Here is a 19,230-nt window from a genome sequence, read left to right on the forward strand (position 1 = left end):
CACAGATAATGTTCTTATCATCAAGTTTCATAATAGGTCGATTCACTCTAATTTTTAAGCTAACGGCATACAACTTGAATTTCTGACCGTAAATTTGGCATGTTACGCGTTTGTAAGACGAAGACAACACATGCGAGTGTGGAGTCTTTTTAATGTGGTAAATTAGTCATTAATTTGTTCGCGTACAATTTTATTTTTATTGCAGCTGTCAATTTGATTTTCTTAAATAAAAAAATTATACATCAAGAACATGTTATAATGAACATTATCATAGAAGTTGTAATAAAAGTCAAACGTAGTAATTATGGCTAGATTGCTATCACTGTCACTACCTCCTAATAATAATATTTTAATTACAAAATAATATTCCAATTTACAATGATATAATAACAGAAGGTACATGTGGGCATTGAGTTGTAATAAAAATAATAGAAAAAAATATTTATATCGAGACTAGCTGAACCCGTGCACTTCGTTGCCCATTAAGTGTACCAACTATATGTGACTCAAACTTTGTTAAATTCGTTATTTAATATTCGGTGTATGGTTTCAAAATTAATCTTAACTTTTCCGTTGCCCGGAATAAAAATTCTAATTCGCAACAGTACATTATCAGGTAGGCAATCTACCTGCGGTAGATCGCGGACCCCGTGCTGTATGTAGTATGTACATTAGTGTATGATTTAACTCTAAAGTATCAAAGTTATACCAAGTTTGTCGTATGTAGAATACTAGGTAGACTATAGTGGATTGATATAATTAATTAATACAAAATCCTAACCTAACCGTACTAAAATCAGATAAATAAACGCAAACGCATACAAAAAAATTCATTCAAATCGGTCTAACCATTTAAGAGGAGTTCAGTCACAACACACGTACAGTAAAATTATTGCGCTTAGCAACACATTCTGCGATTCATTTTTATATTATATGAAATCAACAAACATGCCCGATTAATCAATAGCAACCAATATAATACAATGCACTGTTGCGCCACTCTTGTATTTTTGACATACAGATTTGAGATTTCCTACCTTTCCGGTGGATTTTCCTAAAATTTTATTTCGTAAAAACCTTCTCCTGGCAGTTACGAACATCTTAAAAAAAATTTGAGCCAAATCTGACAAGCCTTTCTCGATTGATGAATTGTTATACATTTTTGTCCCCATTTTTATAATATATATATATAGATAGATAGATTTATATATACATACTATAAACTTAAAATATGACAATTGAGGTAAATGAGGTTACTCATAGATATATTAATATAATTAATTTTAAAATGTATTAACAGTGGCGCCGAAGTCCATGGTGCGTCGGGCCATGGCCCGACCTCTTTTTTAAAAAATGTGGCCGGCCGCCCACATTTTATTTACTTCAAAACTTTAATAAAAGCATGAGTATATTTAAACCATGATTATGAATAAATGTATATCAGGGTACCTCTATATTAAATAATTAAGATATTGAGGCCGGGAAGTTTTAAAATTGCCCGACTACATTTTAAAAACTTGTGTATTAACATTTATCAAGTATATATTTAAGGGTTATACACTCTATTCTAATTAAATTAACTAACTTTCGTGCATACAGATTGAGCCACCAAAACTTTCAGACCCCTTTATCAATGCTAGGTACCCTGTGATTGAATGCCGTATGTTGGCATCCAACATTAGCCGGCGTTCACCATGCTTATAGGAGGGGCTGCACCGTAGCAACTAATTTTGTCAGTCAATATAAATTTTTTTTAAATAAAAACCCATGTGAATAGGTAAATTTATATATTTATATAGGTATATTATTCATAGAATATGCTGGATGATTTTTTTAATAGTTAACACTCATTATTTCAAAAAGAATTAACGTTGATAGAAATATTTTTTAAGTATTATTATAATTTGAATTTTTTGCCAAATATTTAAAAAAAAATAAAGGTTATTTTTATTTATATTTTTTAAGAGATTTTTATTCTATTAAATTAACAATCAAATTTTGAACAGTTATGTTTTTAGGACGTTTGTCATTTAGATAAGTGAAGTAGTAGAATAACATTATTTGGGTAATTACCCCTGTGCTACTCCAGTATGCTCAACAAAATTGTAAATACTTATTAGTTAAAAGTAATACTAAAAACTAGGGTTTTAGTAATACACATTGTAAACAAAATTATAAATCCATTTGGTATTGTATAAAAGCAGTTTGAATTTAAATTTGCATGATTTTGTTTATTACATTTCTTATATTACCTACCCATCCTACCCTACACTATTTTTCTTAAATTTTAGATTTCGATAAACATTTATAAATGTAAAAATATGAAAGGTGTATTTCTAATATATAAATGTCTAATATAATCTACATTAACGGTGATCATACTTAATTGTTTCTACAACCAATATTATTGTTAAAAATGTATAGACATTTTGAATGAATAATAAAATTCTAACAAATTTGATTGTGATTAAGGCATATTTGCATGCTTTTCTATAAGTTATGTTTAACCTAATTTACAACTAATAAATCCCTTGTTTGAAATTACATATTTTTACATCAGAACACACCCCAATTGGCAAAACAAATTAACACTTGCCATACTGAAGGTTAAGACGATTTTTCCCGTACATAAGTCGGTATGCTATTATCAGCTCGTATGTACTTTTCCTACATTTCGTTTTTTGCTGTTAAGTATATTTGAATGTATTTGATAATATTTATAGAAATTGTACTTATCAATGTATAAATTTTCAATAACAAAATTAATTTATTAGAAAAAGTAAAATAACCAATATTGAACTATATCTAAAAATCGCGAATCGGAAGGGACAAATTGTTTTCACCAGAGCGTGGTCTGTTAATTTTCTTCCCAAATAGGTACTGTGCTTTAGAATATTAAATCAAAAATGTAAAACATATACAAAAGTAAAGACAATATTTTTATTTTTTTTCTTTGATAGAAATTATTAAGCTAATTAGGTAAATCAAAATTTAAAAAAAATAGTTTTTAAATAATCGGGTTATCTTCTGGGTTATCTAAAAAAATTTGCTGAAGGGTGAAACCTATTCATAATTTGATTGCCGTAAAATATTATTCAGAACCATTATTTTATAATAATTTAAAATAACTTTAATGCATATTTAAACGGTTATTCCATGTTTAGATACAACTGTGTTTAATTTAATATTTTGTATAATTGAACTTACCTTTCAGAACTTGATGATGATGAACCTGAATTATTTTCATTATTTTGATCAGAGTCTGAAGATTCTTCTTCTGATACATTCTGCAATTTAAATCCCATACTATAGACAGATGGCAACATATGGTACCAGATACCAAGTCATCAAACTAACTGTTCATCATTGTTCATATTTCAAATAATTATACAAATTTATCATTTATCATTTTCTAGACAATTATTTCTAATTCTTTTTTTCAACATCATAATTTCATTTGCATATTTTCAACTTATCCGCAGTCAAGCATTGAACTAAACCTAGATAAGCTTGTAACTGTTTTTATTCTATTTACATTTGTTTACTTTGTCACAATTAACCAACACTATTATTATGATTATTTAATATTCTTAGGATATCAATATGCACTTTTTAATTTACCTATATAGATACTAAACATAACTAATTGGTTATTCCACATTCATAATTATTTCAAAAACTTGAAAAGAATGTAAAAATTGTAAAACGTATATTATATAAATTTGATGTTGGATTACCAAGTCATATAAAACAAATAATTTACAAAAACTATTTTTTTTTTAATATTATGTAAGAGATGTAAAATTTATAGGACTATTTAATATACTGTATAATTATCTAAGATATATATTAGTCAATTCAAAAGAGGGTACTACCATTATGAAATTGACTGTACAGAATCTTTCTGCTTTAATTCAAAATAAATAGAACATCTCCTAGATAAATAAATAGATAAAAATGAAATTATAATCATAATATAGCCTTTGGAAATATAGAACACTCACCTCTATGAAAATCTAGAATATAATATATATGATGTTTGCCGCTACTAAGACAAACTTAACTATTTTCACTTAGATTGAAATAAATTCAAGTCAAATATAACTACTGAAATCAATTATTAGAATATTAATTTGTCATCAGTTATATACTTATTGATTATAAAGCAAATAACAAATAGTTATCATAGATACTAGATAATAAAAAAGTTGTATTCCAAGACTCCTATTCTAAATTCCAATCAATTATCTACCTTAATAGCTGCCGTTAAAATATATCACCATAAAATATTAAAATATGTATTTATAAAAATAAATAATATGAGGTTTTTATTTTATTTTGACATTAGAAATTAACTTGTTTTTTTTTTTACAAATATCAATTTAAAAAAATATATAATATTATATTCTTTACGCAATATTGTACCTAATTGTTTGAAATTTTGTTTGAATTTAAAAAATATATATATAGTATATAAATATGTGCTACACATTTAAAAACTTAATGCGAATAAAGTATACATTTATTGTATATTGAATATTATGTTGAATTAACACCAAACACGTGGAATAAAGGTACACGTTCTAATCAATGAAAAAACAATGATATACAATGAATAGAAATGAAGAAAAAAATGATGAGACTAAAGGTTCATATACTATTAATAATAAATAACTACAAAATAATTATATATTTAAATTATGTGGTCAACCATAAAACGTAGGATAAATACCTAGGGTGTATTAAAATATTATAATTATATACACAAGATATAGTAACACATAAATAACAAAAATAATGTTGTTTAAATACTATTAAAATGTAGATATGTTGAATAAATATTGACTTTATTTTAATATAATATGTATTTAAATAATAATATATACATATATTCCTAAAGCATTTAGGAAGTATCAAAATGTATTTATTAGAAAATACCAAATAATGAATGAGTATTAAAGATATTTTTGAAAATTGTAGAGCATTATGACCTACTCAAATTGTTTGCTTGCCACAGGTAATATAACCATCTGGGGAAAGTAAAAGTTAAGTATTATAATAATTTTTTTACAGCATAAAAAAAATTTACCACATGCCTACCTTAAACATATTTAAGACAACTCTAAGAATAGAGTACACTCACTATAGTATTATTTATGTTATATTATCATGTTGACCATTTTTCTATGTGCACATCCTAACTTTAACTTAAAATTTTGAAAATGGGTCCAATTTAGATTTCTATGTTTCATACATCTGAGACTTGGTTAACTTGTGGACAATTCATAATTAAATAGAATTTAGCTGTCCAACAATTTTAACTACCCTTATGGTACATTTAAGTATTGAAGGGTGTTCTGACTAATAGATCAATAATGAGTAAAAATGTTTTAATGAAAACATGTTTAAATGGGTATAATGTTTTAATGCATTACGTTAATCACTTTCTCATAACTATATTAAAACTATGAAATAGTTATTCCAAAAACTAAAAATATTTTACATGAAACATACAATTAGTATGAGGGTAGTTGGCTGTAGAGAAAACACTTTAAGTGCCTGTAAAATGTATTAAGTGACATGGAGACCAGTGATTTGAACAATGATGAACACAATACGCGAATGACTTATAATATTAAGTCAAAGGACAGTATTCGACATTAAGGATGTTATTTAAAAAGATAAAAGTGGATACTGAAAACAGAAGAGAAGTGCTTCTTACCTGATGCATTTTGGGTGGCTAAAACAATCTTGTGAATTTTAGGGCCACAGGTTAGAGTGTAAAAGCCGAGATGAACAACCATATAAAGGTCGCGAAACAATGATAATCGTAAAAAGCCGAGTTTGAAAAATGAAAAATTACGAGAAAAAAACGTCGCTTCACCTAAATACGGCTAGTGCTGGGCAGTCAAGGTGAGGAGGTGAAGTGGCACGGCCAATATCGTGTGCGTTTCGCGTATGGACACGATTATCGGGAGTGTTTAACACAAAAATCGACAACATTCGGTAATCAAGTAGACATTTAAATATGATTCGGATTAACGAAAATAAAACAGACACCGATATATGTTTAGCTACGAACGTGTACGAGTGTGCGGAAAACGGTACGAGACAAACAATAAGCGGCCATTTTGTGTGTAGCGAGATTACACGGAGTGGTAGTGGTACCCCCGCGCGACAGCCCACCAAACCAGCGAACCCCACTACACCGCACGGTCTAGTAACCAAGGATGACGTCGACAGCACTGAATGCTTGGAAATGAAAATTGACCTTATAACAAAATAATTGTAATATTTTCCAAACTAAAAATATTTTAAACTATTGGCACTATATAACAGATGTACGAAAATATGTATACATTGAAAATATTAAACGAGCAAATTGAAAATTACAGATGCAAAATTAATAGCGCGGGTTGTCTACCGCGGAAAATATAGTTTTTTATGCCATGAAATTCGGTATAGCGGCACGGTTATAGTTAACACGAATTATATTTTTGCGCAGCAAACACACAGTTTTATCCCCTCTTATAAACTTGTAACACTGCATATAATAAACTAACAAATGGTTGGTGGAGATTATTAATAAAACGTATTTTTTTTTTGTATGTGACAAAAAAATGAGTCAACTTAATAGAAACAACAAATTAACAAACTAAAAAGTTTTAAAATAACTAATTTTAATATTATACCAATATTAGAAAATATTCAGTAAGAAGAACATGGAATTAAAACAAACATACTGTCATTTATATAATAAACATTAGTAGTTTGTACTGTCATGTACAAATTAAAAAAAAAAAGATAATAAGAATCATTTAATTGTTAATTTATTAAACTTAATATTGTAAGGAAGCACACAAATTATATTCTACTAACTATTCAATTAGAGAGTTGAATGAAGTTAGAAAATTATCAATAAATTAAAAACTAAAAATTAATTGTTCTAAAATACAAATTTTTGTGAAAAATTATTTTTATTGCATAACATTAAGCTAATAAACATTTTACTTGAAAATAAAAACATTTCAATATCACAAAAAAAAAATATTTTAGAATAGTATATTAAACAAAATATATAAAATAATTTTAAAATTGATAACATTTATTCAATGTTTATAATTTTTTTTTACATTATTTTTATGATCACAAATATGTATAGCTAATTTTAGACTTACTTAGTCATAATTACAACTTCCGTTGTTTTCTTGATCTTAATGGATTCCATGATATAGGAGTATCATCAGTGACAGATATAATTTTAAGACCACCCATAGTAAGACCTTTTATTGAGGACTAAAACAAAAACAATTTTGAATTAAATTAAGAAAATATTTGTGAAAAAAATAACCAGAACCGTATACTTGATGTTTTTCTAATGGATAATGAAATACCACAAGATATATTAGTTATATCATGTGGACTTAACATCACTTTTATAAATATTGATTGCATACACACTTCTATTGTAGCTTATAACTATAAGATAAGATTATAAGTTATAATTACCTCAACAAAAATTTTCTTGTAAAAAAAAGACTAAATTATTTTAGTTATTTGTATAATAACCCTTCTTAAAGGCATAATGAAAAAAGTAGACTTAGGTACTTCTGAAAGATAAGTTTCTTATTTTAACTTTCTAGTAGCCACAACAAAAACAGATCAAAATTAAGTACCATCAATAAATATAATACATTATTGAATATCAGTATATAACTGTGATGTTTGTACAATGAAGAGAAAATATATTTTTAAAAAAAGGTGTTGTGTCCAGGATTCTGTTAACACATTTATACTATGAAATATAATTGAATAATAAATAATGAACAAGCATATAGGAGTTATTATAATTATTTTTACCATTCTCCCTGGTCCTAATCCTTGAATTGTTACACGAACTGTATGAATTCCAAAATCTAATACTCTCTGAAAAAAAGGATTGTTTCAATTTAAATAAAATATTTAACCTAAAAAAAAAGTTATTAACATCATAATTAAATTATAAAATTATGGTTTGGAAATAATCATTTTATAACTAAATAATAAATTATAAATTTAAATTAAACTTACTTTTTTAAAAAATAAGTTAAATTAATATATATATTATATAGAAACTGTGTCCTAAGAAACTGGGTACACTCAGTTAGCTACATTACTCAGTACCCTATACATATTTTTGAATTCTGTCTGCAGGAGATTGGCGATCCAATAGTCTATACTCGGGTCCAAATAAGAACGCACCGGGCGGTGGACGAAAACCGGTCGAAACTCGCGCATGGTAGAGCGCGCTTTCACTGTCTGTTCCGGCGGCGACCAAAATCGACTAATGGCGACCAATCGCAGCGCGAATAGAGTCAGCCGGGGTGTCCGGACGTCGCTTCGCGATTCATTTGAATGCGCCAAGGCGGTGCGTTCTTATTTTGACCCGAGTATAATATCATGTCCGACAAACAGAATTCAAAAATAAGTATAGGGTATTGAGTAATATGAGTAATTTAATTATATAGTTTTTTTGCTGACACGCGGTATTATAATAGATTCTTATATTATAAGTAATCTAAAAGATTGACTGAACTCAGATTTTTAATTTAATTGATATTTAAAAACCTGTATTCAAAATTAAAAAATACATATAAAAGGACAAATAGAAAGTAATAATTTAAAAAAATAAATCTATATAATTTGTAAATCTACATAAATATTTGACATTTTATTCTTTTCATGAAAAATACTAATTATTTAACCATAGAAAAAAACTTTGTATTTCCTTATCAAGCATTATCAACTGCACATGATAAGCTCTCTATAAGACTTAAGTAAGTTTAAAATTAATTAAGTGGTCATAATAGTAAAATTATTACGTACAATAAATGTCTTTGTCATTCAGCCATGGTCGGAGGATAAATCCCATTATTGATCTTTTTGGTATTATCACCACAATTCATATAAATTTGTTATTAGTTATAACATCCCCCCCCCCACCATTGTAAATTCCTGAGAACGCAACTAGTCTTTGCCTTAATGCCATTACAGCATAATCAATAGATTGCCCAAATTAAAGGGGGACACGAGCGCAGAGCCTACCACTTTCTTCCAATGACTTACAAACAAAATGTTAAATGTAAAGGAATTTCAAAAAAATGTTTTTGTATTGCATAAAATACATAAATGCTAACATTAATTAATTAGTAAAAATGAGAGTTGTTAACTATTTTATATTGATTAGTTGTCGGTAGTTTTTAATTTTTTAAATATAATATATGTAAAAAAATGTAATTGATTTTGCCGCTAATAGTATGAAATTGTTGGTAAGCACCCATTTTTTTCTTCCCCTTCAGGTGGCCAGCACAGGATTACGCATATTTACTCAAATATTATAAACAGTTTATTTTTAGACTGGTCTCATATTGAATGCTTTATAAATCCATGTGTTACAGGTGTTTTTTTCCACGAACATTTTTTGATGTGAATTGCTATGATAAGCAGTTATGTATGATCGGTTTTGTTAAGACACAAGAGTCTATTTCCATTTAAATGCTGTGGCAAAATCGTAAAATATCTCCTACCCCACACGGCCACACATATGTTCTCAAATTAATTTTAGACTAGGATTTGCTTTGTATTTTGATTTGGAAAATGTTTTTATTTGATTAGATTAAAATTCAAAATACTATAGCTCAGCACCCCATAATATACAATATAACCTAATAGGTCCCTTCAAAATTATTAGTCATTATTAAAATATGAATACAAGTTTTTTAAAATTTAATCGGTTAATTTATTTAGTGATGACCTTAATGAACTGAACTTTATTTTATTCATTCTATTGAATAAAAAATTGTTTGTTTAAGTAACACAAATAAAAAAATATTTGTTATATTTTTAGGAAATAATAAATGCTTACTGTAGCCAAACCGATTGCTGTAGCTTGGGCTGCAATATTTGTTCCTTTTCTAGTATTTTTGAATCCTTCCATTCCACAAGACCTGATCATTATTCTTTCACCTAAAAAAGGTTTATATATTATTTATTTATATTTAACATAAAAATAACGATAAGAAAATGTTGATATCATCAGCTAATCTAATGTATATATAAAATGTATTAACAGTAACCTAATTTAACTAAATTATTTTTTTATTATATTAATATTACAAATTTTATAGGTATTTTTAACTTAGATTTATGTAAGTAACTCAACATTATTTGTATTTTATCATCAGTAATAATAATTTATTAATCACAGTTAAAATTCCTATTTATAATATGGCCACCTAGAGCAAAGAGTGTGCAGAAACCAAAACTAGTAGTTTTCTAAATCAATGAAACCACCTATTAGAGTGATCCAACCAATAAGAGAGCAACCTGAACATTCCCACTGTTGAATGTGTGAGATATTGAGATTATATTTTCTCGTAGGAATAAGACATAAGAGTAGGTGTAGTAAATTAATTTATTCAAACACAATAATAAAATTGAGTTCCTTCCTGTTTTAGTCTGAAACTGGGAAGAGGGATAAGTTTGAGACTGAGCAGAGCCTGATGTTAATAATAATATTAATTAACAATTCAATTTGTAATTAGATAACTTCTGTGTGAAGAAGGCAAAACGCTTATTAAATAATGAAAGAATGAAATGGGGTACTATCTAAATTAAAATATTGGTATTCCATGTTTTACTAATGTACAAAATAACTAATTTTACGTTCACAATAAACCATTTTACTGTGTTAAATAAAAATTAGAGTGATTAATATTATAATTTAAAAATAAGATTATTATCTAGGGCATCTCTGAGGCTTTTAATGTTATTTTAATTTTGAAGTATTTTTTAATGCTCCTAAGTTGTTTTGTAAATAAAATATCAATAGTCTTCAGATACCCTATACTCTATTCCAAATAAGATCAGGCTTCGGGAGCCGAGTTGTGGGCATGGACATAGCCTTGTTCCGTGGTAGCGCATGACGCGCCGCCGTAGTGGGGACAACGTCTGACCGTTTTATTTTTATTTTTAGCCATGCTCATCTTCTCAGCATCGTTCCAAAAAACTGGTTGCTGCCAACACCCCATCTTATTTGGAATAGAGTATAGATAATTATCAGATTTCCAGTTTTCTCTATGTAAATATAAAAAGTATTAAAAAAATATAGATGCACAATTTTGTTTTAGACATCTCTAGTTAGATTTTTACAAAATTGGTTATTACAAAAAATAATGATTTTTATTATTTTATTGTAATTAGAAAATTAAATATAGGTATTTAATTTATTAATACACTTTTTACTATTGAATATATCACCATGAATTATTACTAATATTTTTTATTATGAATTATTACTTTAAAGTATTTACTCTAAAACCGATACTTGTTGTCAATTTTTTTTATTGAAACCGATTCAAGAAAAAAACCAAATTAATTAGCATAATAATATTATACCTATATTATATTCACATCACAAATATAAAGATTTAATGATAAAGCTGATGGCAGTAATATTAATGGCAACCACGATAAAAATATAGTGGGTACATTCATCTAGCCTCATACCATTGATTATGAATAAAAATAAATTATATATAAATTATAATCAATGCTAATACCTAACAATTATCACAATATTTCAACTTTCTGCAATATTGTAAATTCAAAATTATTATTGTCTATGGATGATATAATAATATATAATATGTAGATATGATTGATAATATATTAATATGGAGTAATAAAGAATCATTAAAAGGTTAAATTTATAAATTAATTTTAGTCCCGTTACTACAAAGTATTAAGTAGGTACGTATTATTCAATAATTTTTAATTGTTAGTTGTTATAAATATAAAAATAATAAAAATGAATTATGTCGGTTGTTTGGAAAATTTTTTACTAAAATTAAGTTAGTGTCCTAAAGATATTCCCAAAGCCAATTGTTCAATTTGTAGAAAAGTCGGAGGTACAAATTTGCAATAATGTGAAATTTGTGTTATCGGGTATCGGTTTTAGGTGATATAGGTTCATGGTTTATGCGGTTTTTAAGATATATTAATTATCGGTTATTTATCGGTAACATATATCAGTGTCAGATATCAGTAAAAAGTGGAACCAGCCAATCTCCAGTTATAATTATTATGATACAATTGTTTTTGGTAAAAAATAATTCAATAGCTCAATAACTCATAGCAAAAAAAAAATATCTCAAGAAATATAGTCAGTAACTGCTCAGACTTAATTGTTGGATTTCATTTTAACACATACATTGCAATGACCTACTCAATGACAAAGTGACATCTACAAAACAGCATAACTTCCTAGCATTATTTTTTAAAATTGTTGTCCAATAGGTATAATTACAACTCCAAGAAAATCATTTATTCATAAGTACTAAGATAGTAGGATAGAAAAATGTATTATAATATAATAATACCAATATAAATAGGTATCATCACTATTATTTCAATTACCTAACTATAGAATCATAAAAACTAAAGAAAATTTAAATTTAAATGAAGGAGAAATTATTTTATATAAAAATGTAAAATACAATTAACTATTATGAATAATGAAAACAACAGATTTAGGTATTTAGTATAAATAAAAAATGTATTCTTAGATATCTGTTATTAAATATCTTGTTTAATAAAAGTATATTATGTAATATATAGAATGTAGTCAGCTTAATAAATAACATATTAAGTTTATTATATTTAGTGTTTACATTTGGTGACAAATTAATAAAAGAAAATGTTTCAAAAACCTTGTAACTTACCATTAACTTTAGTGACATGAAGTATTGTATTGTTCCTAGATGATTTAATGTGACAAATAGGTACATCTGAGAATTTAACTCCGCCAAAAAGCATATTAGGCGTATTTATGTCAGGGAACATTTCTTCTTTCCTCAAAAAAATAAAACTTTAAAGTTAGTACAGGTCCACTAGACAATAACAAAATGATCGTCTATGTCGTTCAAACACAACGAAATAGAGACCAACAAAAATGGCGTCCACGCATAATGAAGTACGAAAAAATATGAGTTTCATTCAACGCCGAATAGATGAAACGGTAGAAAAAAACTCACTTGGTGATTGCGGAATCGATGAAAACGAATTTCTCGCCTTCGGTACCCTCGTCTTTACGAGGAACCGAGGCCAAGAAACTCCGACGGTCCCTGTTCTTTTCCAATGGCACCGCTACGTGTATCAAACGGTTGACGACATTTTCTCCGCCCGGGACGGCGGTCGTTCGTCGACAGAAGTCATGTAAGACGCGTACAAACATCGTTTTTACAACGGTACACGTAGGTTAACAAGAAATTCGATTTTTGTATTTAATTGTAGTACGTATAGGACAATTTCATATTACAATAAATCCATTTAACGCATACGATAGTCATACGCGCTCAACCGCCGACCAACAAAGTAACGAGTACAAGCGGTAAAATGGCGAATAACCTAATACAATATTACGCGATGTGAAAGAATCAAATAGCGTAGTAGAAGTAGAATACGCCGCAGTCGTCGTCGTCGTCGTCGTTTTTCACCGTTCACACCACGACCGTAGCGCCGTGGCCAACGAATCGCGATCATGAGTATACAATATTATAGTACTATACGGAATACGGAATAACTTTCAACACTGTTACGCCAAACCACGATTGCCAACATGATACGCTGATGTACAATAACATAGAATATTCTATGGCAATAACAATATAACATGGATAATAAATATTGCCACAGAAAAGTCAATAGATCATAGGCCACGTCATGAAACAGACTTCGAAACTAATATCACAGAGAAAAACTGTTTGTACTCTGCTGTACAGAAGGTTACAAGTGGGTCACTTTAATGGATTGTGTTAAATTTAAACTTAATGGTATAATATCATTGTATAAGAAAATGATTCTGAGCGAGGACGGCCAGTCAGCCTATGATATTACTAAGTATATTTGATGATATTATTGTGAATAAAGTAATTTTTATACCTATTTAAATGGAACCTTGTTTTAAATTTTCAATCCTTAGCTATAAAATTAGAAATTTTTTTTAATTTTTTACTAAAAAATAATTATTAAATTTTAAATTTTGTCTGTACTTGCTTCGGCAGTACATATACTAAAAATTTCTGGTCAGGTGGCACTACTGGGAGCGTTCCTTCTCTTGTTACTTTTTTTTTATATATTACTTATTTACTCTGTCACCACACTTACTCATTATACTCTTGTGTATAGATTGTAAATATACTTTATTTTTAATAAAAAAAAAAAAAAATTTTGTCTAAATCCGAAATTTAAATCCTTATAAAAAAAAACTGTGCCTACCTATGTATTTTTAATATTTTTCAACTGCTATTGTAACAATATATGAGGACCCTTTTATTAAATTATCACGCTTTTTTACCCAACAAATAACATTTTATTGATATTTATAGAAGAAAAAAACTAAAAAAATTGAAAACTGACAATGCTCGTAAACAGCTCAAATATTTTCAAAATGTTTTGGTGTACCTATAGCAAATGAAAATATAAACATTCAGTAAAATTTTCATGTATTTACAGTTATTCGTTTTTTAATTACAATAAAATAAGAAAATCGTTACTTGAGAAATCGAGTGAATATTAAATGTTGTAAAAATATGAATTTCAAACGCTCATGAAAATTAATTAATTTGACTTGTAGACATTTTTTTTTTGAAAAAGGTAGACAAACTTATGAATCTTGTATTACATTTTAAAATCTTAGATTTAAAAAGAAAAATTTTTATAAATTCTCAACTCAAAATATTTTGTCAAGATTGAACTTTAAATGCTTATTAAAATAAACTCTGACCAAGGATTTTTAATATTTTTCAAATGTCATTGTAACAATATAGTAGGAGTCTTGTATTAAATTGTCAAGCTTTTTTACCCAACAAATAAAGTTTTATTGACATTCATACAAAAAAAACCTAATAGAATTGGAAACTGAAAATGTCCCTAAACAGTTCAAAACAAATCAAAATATTTTGATAATTTTATCATGTATAAAAAATGGAAATATAAACAACCAGTAAACATTTCAAGTATCTACGGTCATTTGTTTTAAAGTTTCACCAAAAACCAAAGTCGATTTTGAGTATAAATTCCAGTTTTTTCTTAATTTTTCTTTTGTTTTTCACGGCGCTTTTGAAAATTACTGAGAATTTTAAATTTTGAACTCCCTAGTGCACCACTGCACCAACAATATTCAGTTTCCCATCGATCGAGATACTGAAGTTGAAAATCGAAGTATTATTTCGACTATTTATCGTGTACACAGACACAAAAAAAAATAAAAAATAAAAAAAAACACATCAGTGTAAAGTCAATACATTCATCGTTCCACTCAGAATCTAAAATAAAATAAAAATATACATAGGTCGTCATATATTTATGTATACATTATATTATACACTGATTTTTTTGTTTATTAAAAAATTCCCATCGGGTGCAATGGTACCCACTGGCCCCTCTCTGCAGCGCCCCTGTCCTTAGCTATAGAATTTGAACATTTTATAAATTTTTAAATTTTAAATTTGATAAATGTTGTCAAAAATCAAACTATAAATGCTTACAAACAAAAATCGTAGTTATATATTTTTTATGATTTTCAACTGCTATTAAGCAATATATCAGGAGCCTTGTATAACATTTTGACGATTTTTAAACCAACAAATAATATTTTATTGATTGATATTTTAAAGAAAAAAATTTAAATTTGAAATTGTCCGTAGACAGCTCAAAACAAGTCAAAATATTCAGAAAATTCATGAAAATGTACATATATCTCTATAAATCTCTAGGGTCAACAGTTGTTTTTGAATTACAAAAAAATAAGAAAATTGCTACCATAGAGTAATAAATTACTCAATGCTCGCTACTTGTTAATTATGAAGATAGTTCATACTTCATGTTGTTAATAGGTCTATTGAGTATTGACAGCCACGGCTATAATACCCATAAATATTTATTTATATTTAATATCTATGATAATACTATCTTAAGTCGTGTTCTATGCTTTTTTTTTTTTTCCTCGCCATGAAATTTCGGGAAAAGTACCCCCATCCCGCTAAAGACAGAGATAGATAACAATCATATTATTCTTATCTCGGTGTTTTATTTACAACATTATCTAATATCTAATATTCTTCTTACTTGTTTATATAAAACACAAATCACAACATTATTCATTCGAGTTGTACCTTGTAGACTGTACAGTTTGTTTTTATTCATTAACTTTATCTTAATGCAAATTTGGGTCACTACCCTAATTTTGTATTAAATATATTTAATTCTACTGAGTTACGATTACCGAATAATCGCTGATTGCTATGGACCTAATACAAGCTGTAAAATTATATATAATAAAGATGACTGAAGACTGTGGTCCTGGAATGAAAGTACTACTTATGGACAAAACCACTGTAAGCATATTGTATAAATTATATAATTTTTTTTTTTTTCACTAATAAATATAAAAAGGTGGGTAAGTGGGTCTCGATCTGCTGTTTTAAATTTAAACTCAATGGTATAATATCATTGTACAAAAAAATGATTCTGAGCGAAGATGGTCAATTACCCTATGATATTACTTAGTATATTTGATGGTATTATTGTGAATAAAGTAATTTATATACCTATTTACTTGGAACCTTGTTTTAAATTTTCAATCCTTAGCTATAAAATTTGAATATTTTATACATTTTTAACTACAAAATAATTATTAAATTTTAAATTTGATAAATTTAGTCTAAATTCGAACTATAAATCCTTATAAAAAAAAATTGTGCCTATGTATTTTTAATATTTTTCAACTGCTATTGTAACAACATATCAGGACCTTTGCATTAAATTTTCACGCTTTTTTATCCAACAAATACAATTTTATTGATATTTATGGAAAAAGAAACTAAAAAAATCGAAAACTGACAATGTCCGTAAACAGCTCAAAAAAAGTCCATTTTTTTTCATTCAACGATTTAAAAAGAAAAATTTTTATGGTATTATTGTCAATAAAGTAATTGATAATATAATATAAGTTATAACCTATTACGTGAACCTAGTTATAATTTTCAATCCTTAGCTATTAAAGTTGAATATTTTATACATTTTTAACTTAAGATGCTTAAAAAAAAAAAATGTTGCCTTTATAGTTTTGATATTTTTCAACTGATATATAACAATATATCAGGAGTCTTGTATTAAATGTTCACGCTTTGCTAACGAGTTAAAATTTTAGGGTAAATAGAGATTGAGAATATAAACATTCATTGAAATTTTCAGGTAGATATCTACAGTTCTACGTTTTTTAATTACAACAATATTAGTAAATTGCTACATGGGAAATCGAGTGAATATCCACTGTTGTAAAAATATGAACTTTCAACACTCATATACAATTTATTTAACTTTCTTGCACACATCTTATTTTTGATAAAGGTAGACAAACTTAATAGGAATCTTAGATTACATTTTAAAATCTTAGATTTAAATAGAAAAATTTTTTAACTCAAAATAATTTGCACATTTTCATGATTTTTACGTATTTTATCAAGATTTGAACATTAGATGCTTTTTTTTTTTTAAAAAAAAAAAGTATATTTACAATCTATACGAAACAAGTTATAGTGAGTAAGTGTAGTGATATAAGAACATGACATAAAATAACATTAATAGGAAGGCTCTCAGCAGTGCCGCCTAACCAGAATTCGGGCTTTTTTTTTTTTTATTATAGTTTTTCGTTAGTTAATCATATTTTTTTTTTTTTTTTTTTAAGTACTGAATAGGTCTCCAACTTTAGATGCTCATAAAAAAAATTGTGATTACTGTTACACTAAAAACCAAAATCAATTTTGTCGAAAACTTATTTTGCATACAAATTCCCGTTTTCCCTTAATTTTTATTTTGTTTTTCCCAGCGCTTTTGAAAACTACTGGGAACTTTAAATTTTGACCACCCAAAAGTACCAACTAGATTCACTTTCCCATCAAAAAAGAGACTGAAGTTGAAAATCGTAACATTTTTTCAATTACTTACCATTTACATATACACAATAAAATAAAAAACACACATCAATGTAAAATCAATACATTCATTGCTCCGCTCAGAATCTATAAAGAAATCAATGTTTTATTAAATTATTAAAAACAATAAGTTATTATGTTTAGAAATACAAATATGTACAAATATATTAGTTTCAACTAATAATTAATTATTATTTATTAATATTTATAATTTATATTTATTACCAAATTTACCATTTATTTTGAACTTTATATTAAGAGGACATTGCACCCTCTGTATAGTCTCCATCTTATAACATATGCAGGTGCGACATCTTCTTAAAATGTAATTATAATTATTGAAATAACATTTTTTTCATAAACCTTTGTATTTTTGATAGACAAGTATTGTTAGCGCAGTTTTTAGTCAGTCAGAAATTCTTCAGAGAGAAGTATATTTATTTGAACAACTAACATCAACTAGTAGTTCAGACAGCATGTATCATATGAAATGTATTACGTTCTTACGGCCAACTAGAGAAAATATATCTTTGTTATGCAAAGAGTTACGTAATCCTAGATACGGTTATTACTATATATGTAAGTATATAAAATATGTGTTATAATTTATAATTTACCAAAGTAAATATATTTATCAGTCTACAATTGTATAAGTATATGACTAATTAATCTGTACTTGCAATATGGTATTAAGTTTTTTTTTTTTTTAATAATTCAAAATAATTAAATCCATCAATTATGTATTAATTTGCTGAGTAAGTATATTTGTTTTCAGATTTTAGTAATATAATTTCAAAAACTGACATCAAGACAATTGCTGAAAGTGATATCCAAGAAGTTGTACGGGAAGTGCAAGAATATTATGCCGATTACTTAGCAATAGCGCCTCATCTTTTTTCGCTCAACATTCCATCTTGTGGACAATGTAATCAATAATTATAACTCATAAGACTTATTTAAATCATACCTGTTCTTATTTTTGTCATTATTTTTAATTCTACTTATTTTCTAATTAGGTTTGTCCTGGGATCCACTTCAGCTTACACGATCTACTCAAGGAATTATTTCTGTTTTATTATCATTGAAAAAAAATCCATTGATACGGTTCCAAGCTTCTTCGAAAATGAGTAAACAACTTGCTGAAAAAATCAAAGTAAATTGTTTAAGAAAACCAACTTTTCTACTGAAAGTATTT

General features: G+C 27.0%; 3 protein-coding genes across 8 annotated transcripts in view; 1 reads left to right on the top strand and 2 right to left on the bottom strand.

The window, feature by feature from the left end:
* The window catches only part of LOC100162061 (chromodomain-helicase-DNA-binding protein 1), a 17,721-nt gene extending 11,078 nt beyond the window's left edge, over positions 1–6,643 (bottom strand). For 2 of the 5 annotated variants that reach the window (XM_008189382.3, XM_008189383.3), the window contains exons 1-2: positions 5,723–6,642; positions 3,208–3,287 (exon numbers count right to left, since the gene is read on the bottom strand). In XM_008189382.3, coding sequence (XP_008187604.1) covers positions 3,208–3,287; positions 5,723–5,731 — 89 coding nt within the window. In that variant the 5' untranslated portion in view covers positions 5,732–6,642. Of the gene's footprint in view, positions 1–3,207; positions 3,288–5,722 lie in introns of all 5 variants that reach the window. The other 3 variants (XM_008189381.3, XM_008189380.3, XM_029488588.1) reach the window with 2 other exon arrangements.
* Positions 6,644–6,808: 165 nt separating this feature from the next.
* On the bottom strand, positions 6,809–13,534 carry LOC103310607. The gene is given in 6 exon segments (XM_008189384.3): positions 6,809–7,296; positions 7,861–7,926; positions 9,905–9,916; positions 9,919–10,005; positions 12,762–12,892; positions 13,074–13,534. Coding segments are annotated over 6 exon segments (531 nt in total). The 5' UTR covers positions 13,274–13,534; the 3' UTR covers positions 6,809–7,261.
* A 2,579-nt stretch (positions 13,535–16,113) lies between these two features.
* LOC100161362 (vacuolar protein sorting-associated protein 45) overlaps positions 16,114–19,230 on the top strand; it is a 6,890-nt gene continuing 3,773 nt past the window's right edge. Inside the window, exons 1-4 of one of the 2 annotated variants that reach the window (XM_016808092.2) lie at positions 16,114–16,436; positions 18,416–18,614; positions 18,811–18,960; positions 19,052–19,188. In XM_016808092.2, the coding sequence (XP_016663581.1) occupies positions 16,344–16,436; positions 18,416–18,614; positions 18,811–18,960; positions 19,052–19,188 (579 nt within the window). In that variant the 5' untranslated portion in view covers positions 16,114–16,343. The remainder of the gene's footprint in view (positions 16,437–18,415; positions 18,615–18,810; positions 18,961–19,051; positions 19,189–19,230) is intronic. The other variant, XM_001950608.5, reaches the window with a different exon arrangement.

The sequence above is a fragment of the Acyrthosiphon pisum genome, chromosome A1, assembly GCF_005508785.2.
Source record: "Acyrthosiphon pisum isolate AL4f chromosome A1, pea_aphid_22Mar2018_4r6ur, whole genome shotgun sequence".
Taxonomy (NCBI): domain Eukaryota; kingdom Metazoa; phylum Arthropoda; class Insecta; order Hemiptera; family Aphididae; genus Acyrthosiphon; species Acyrthosiphon pisum.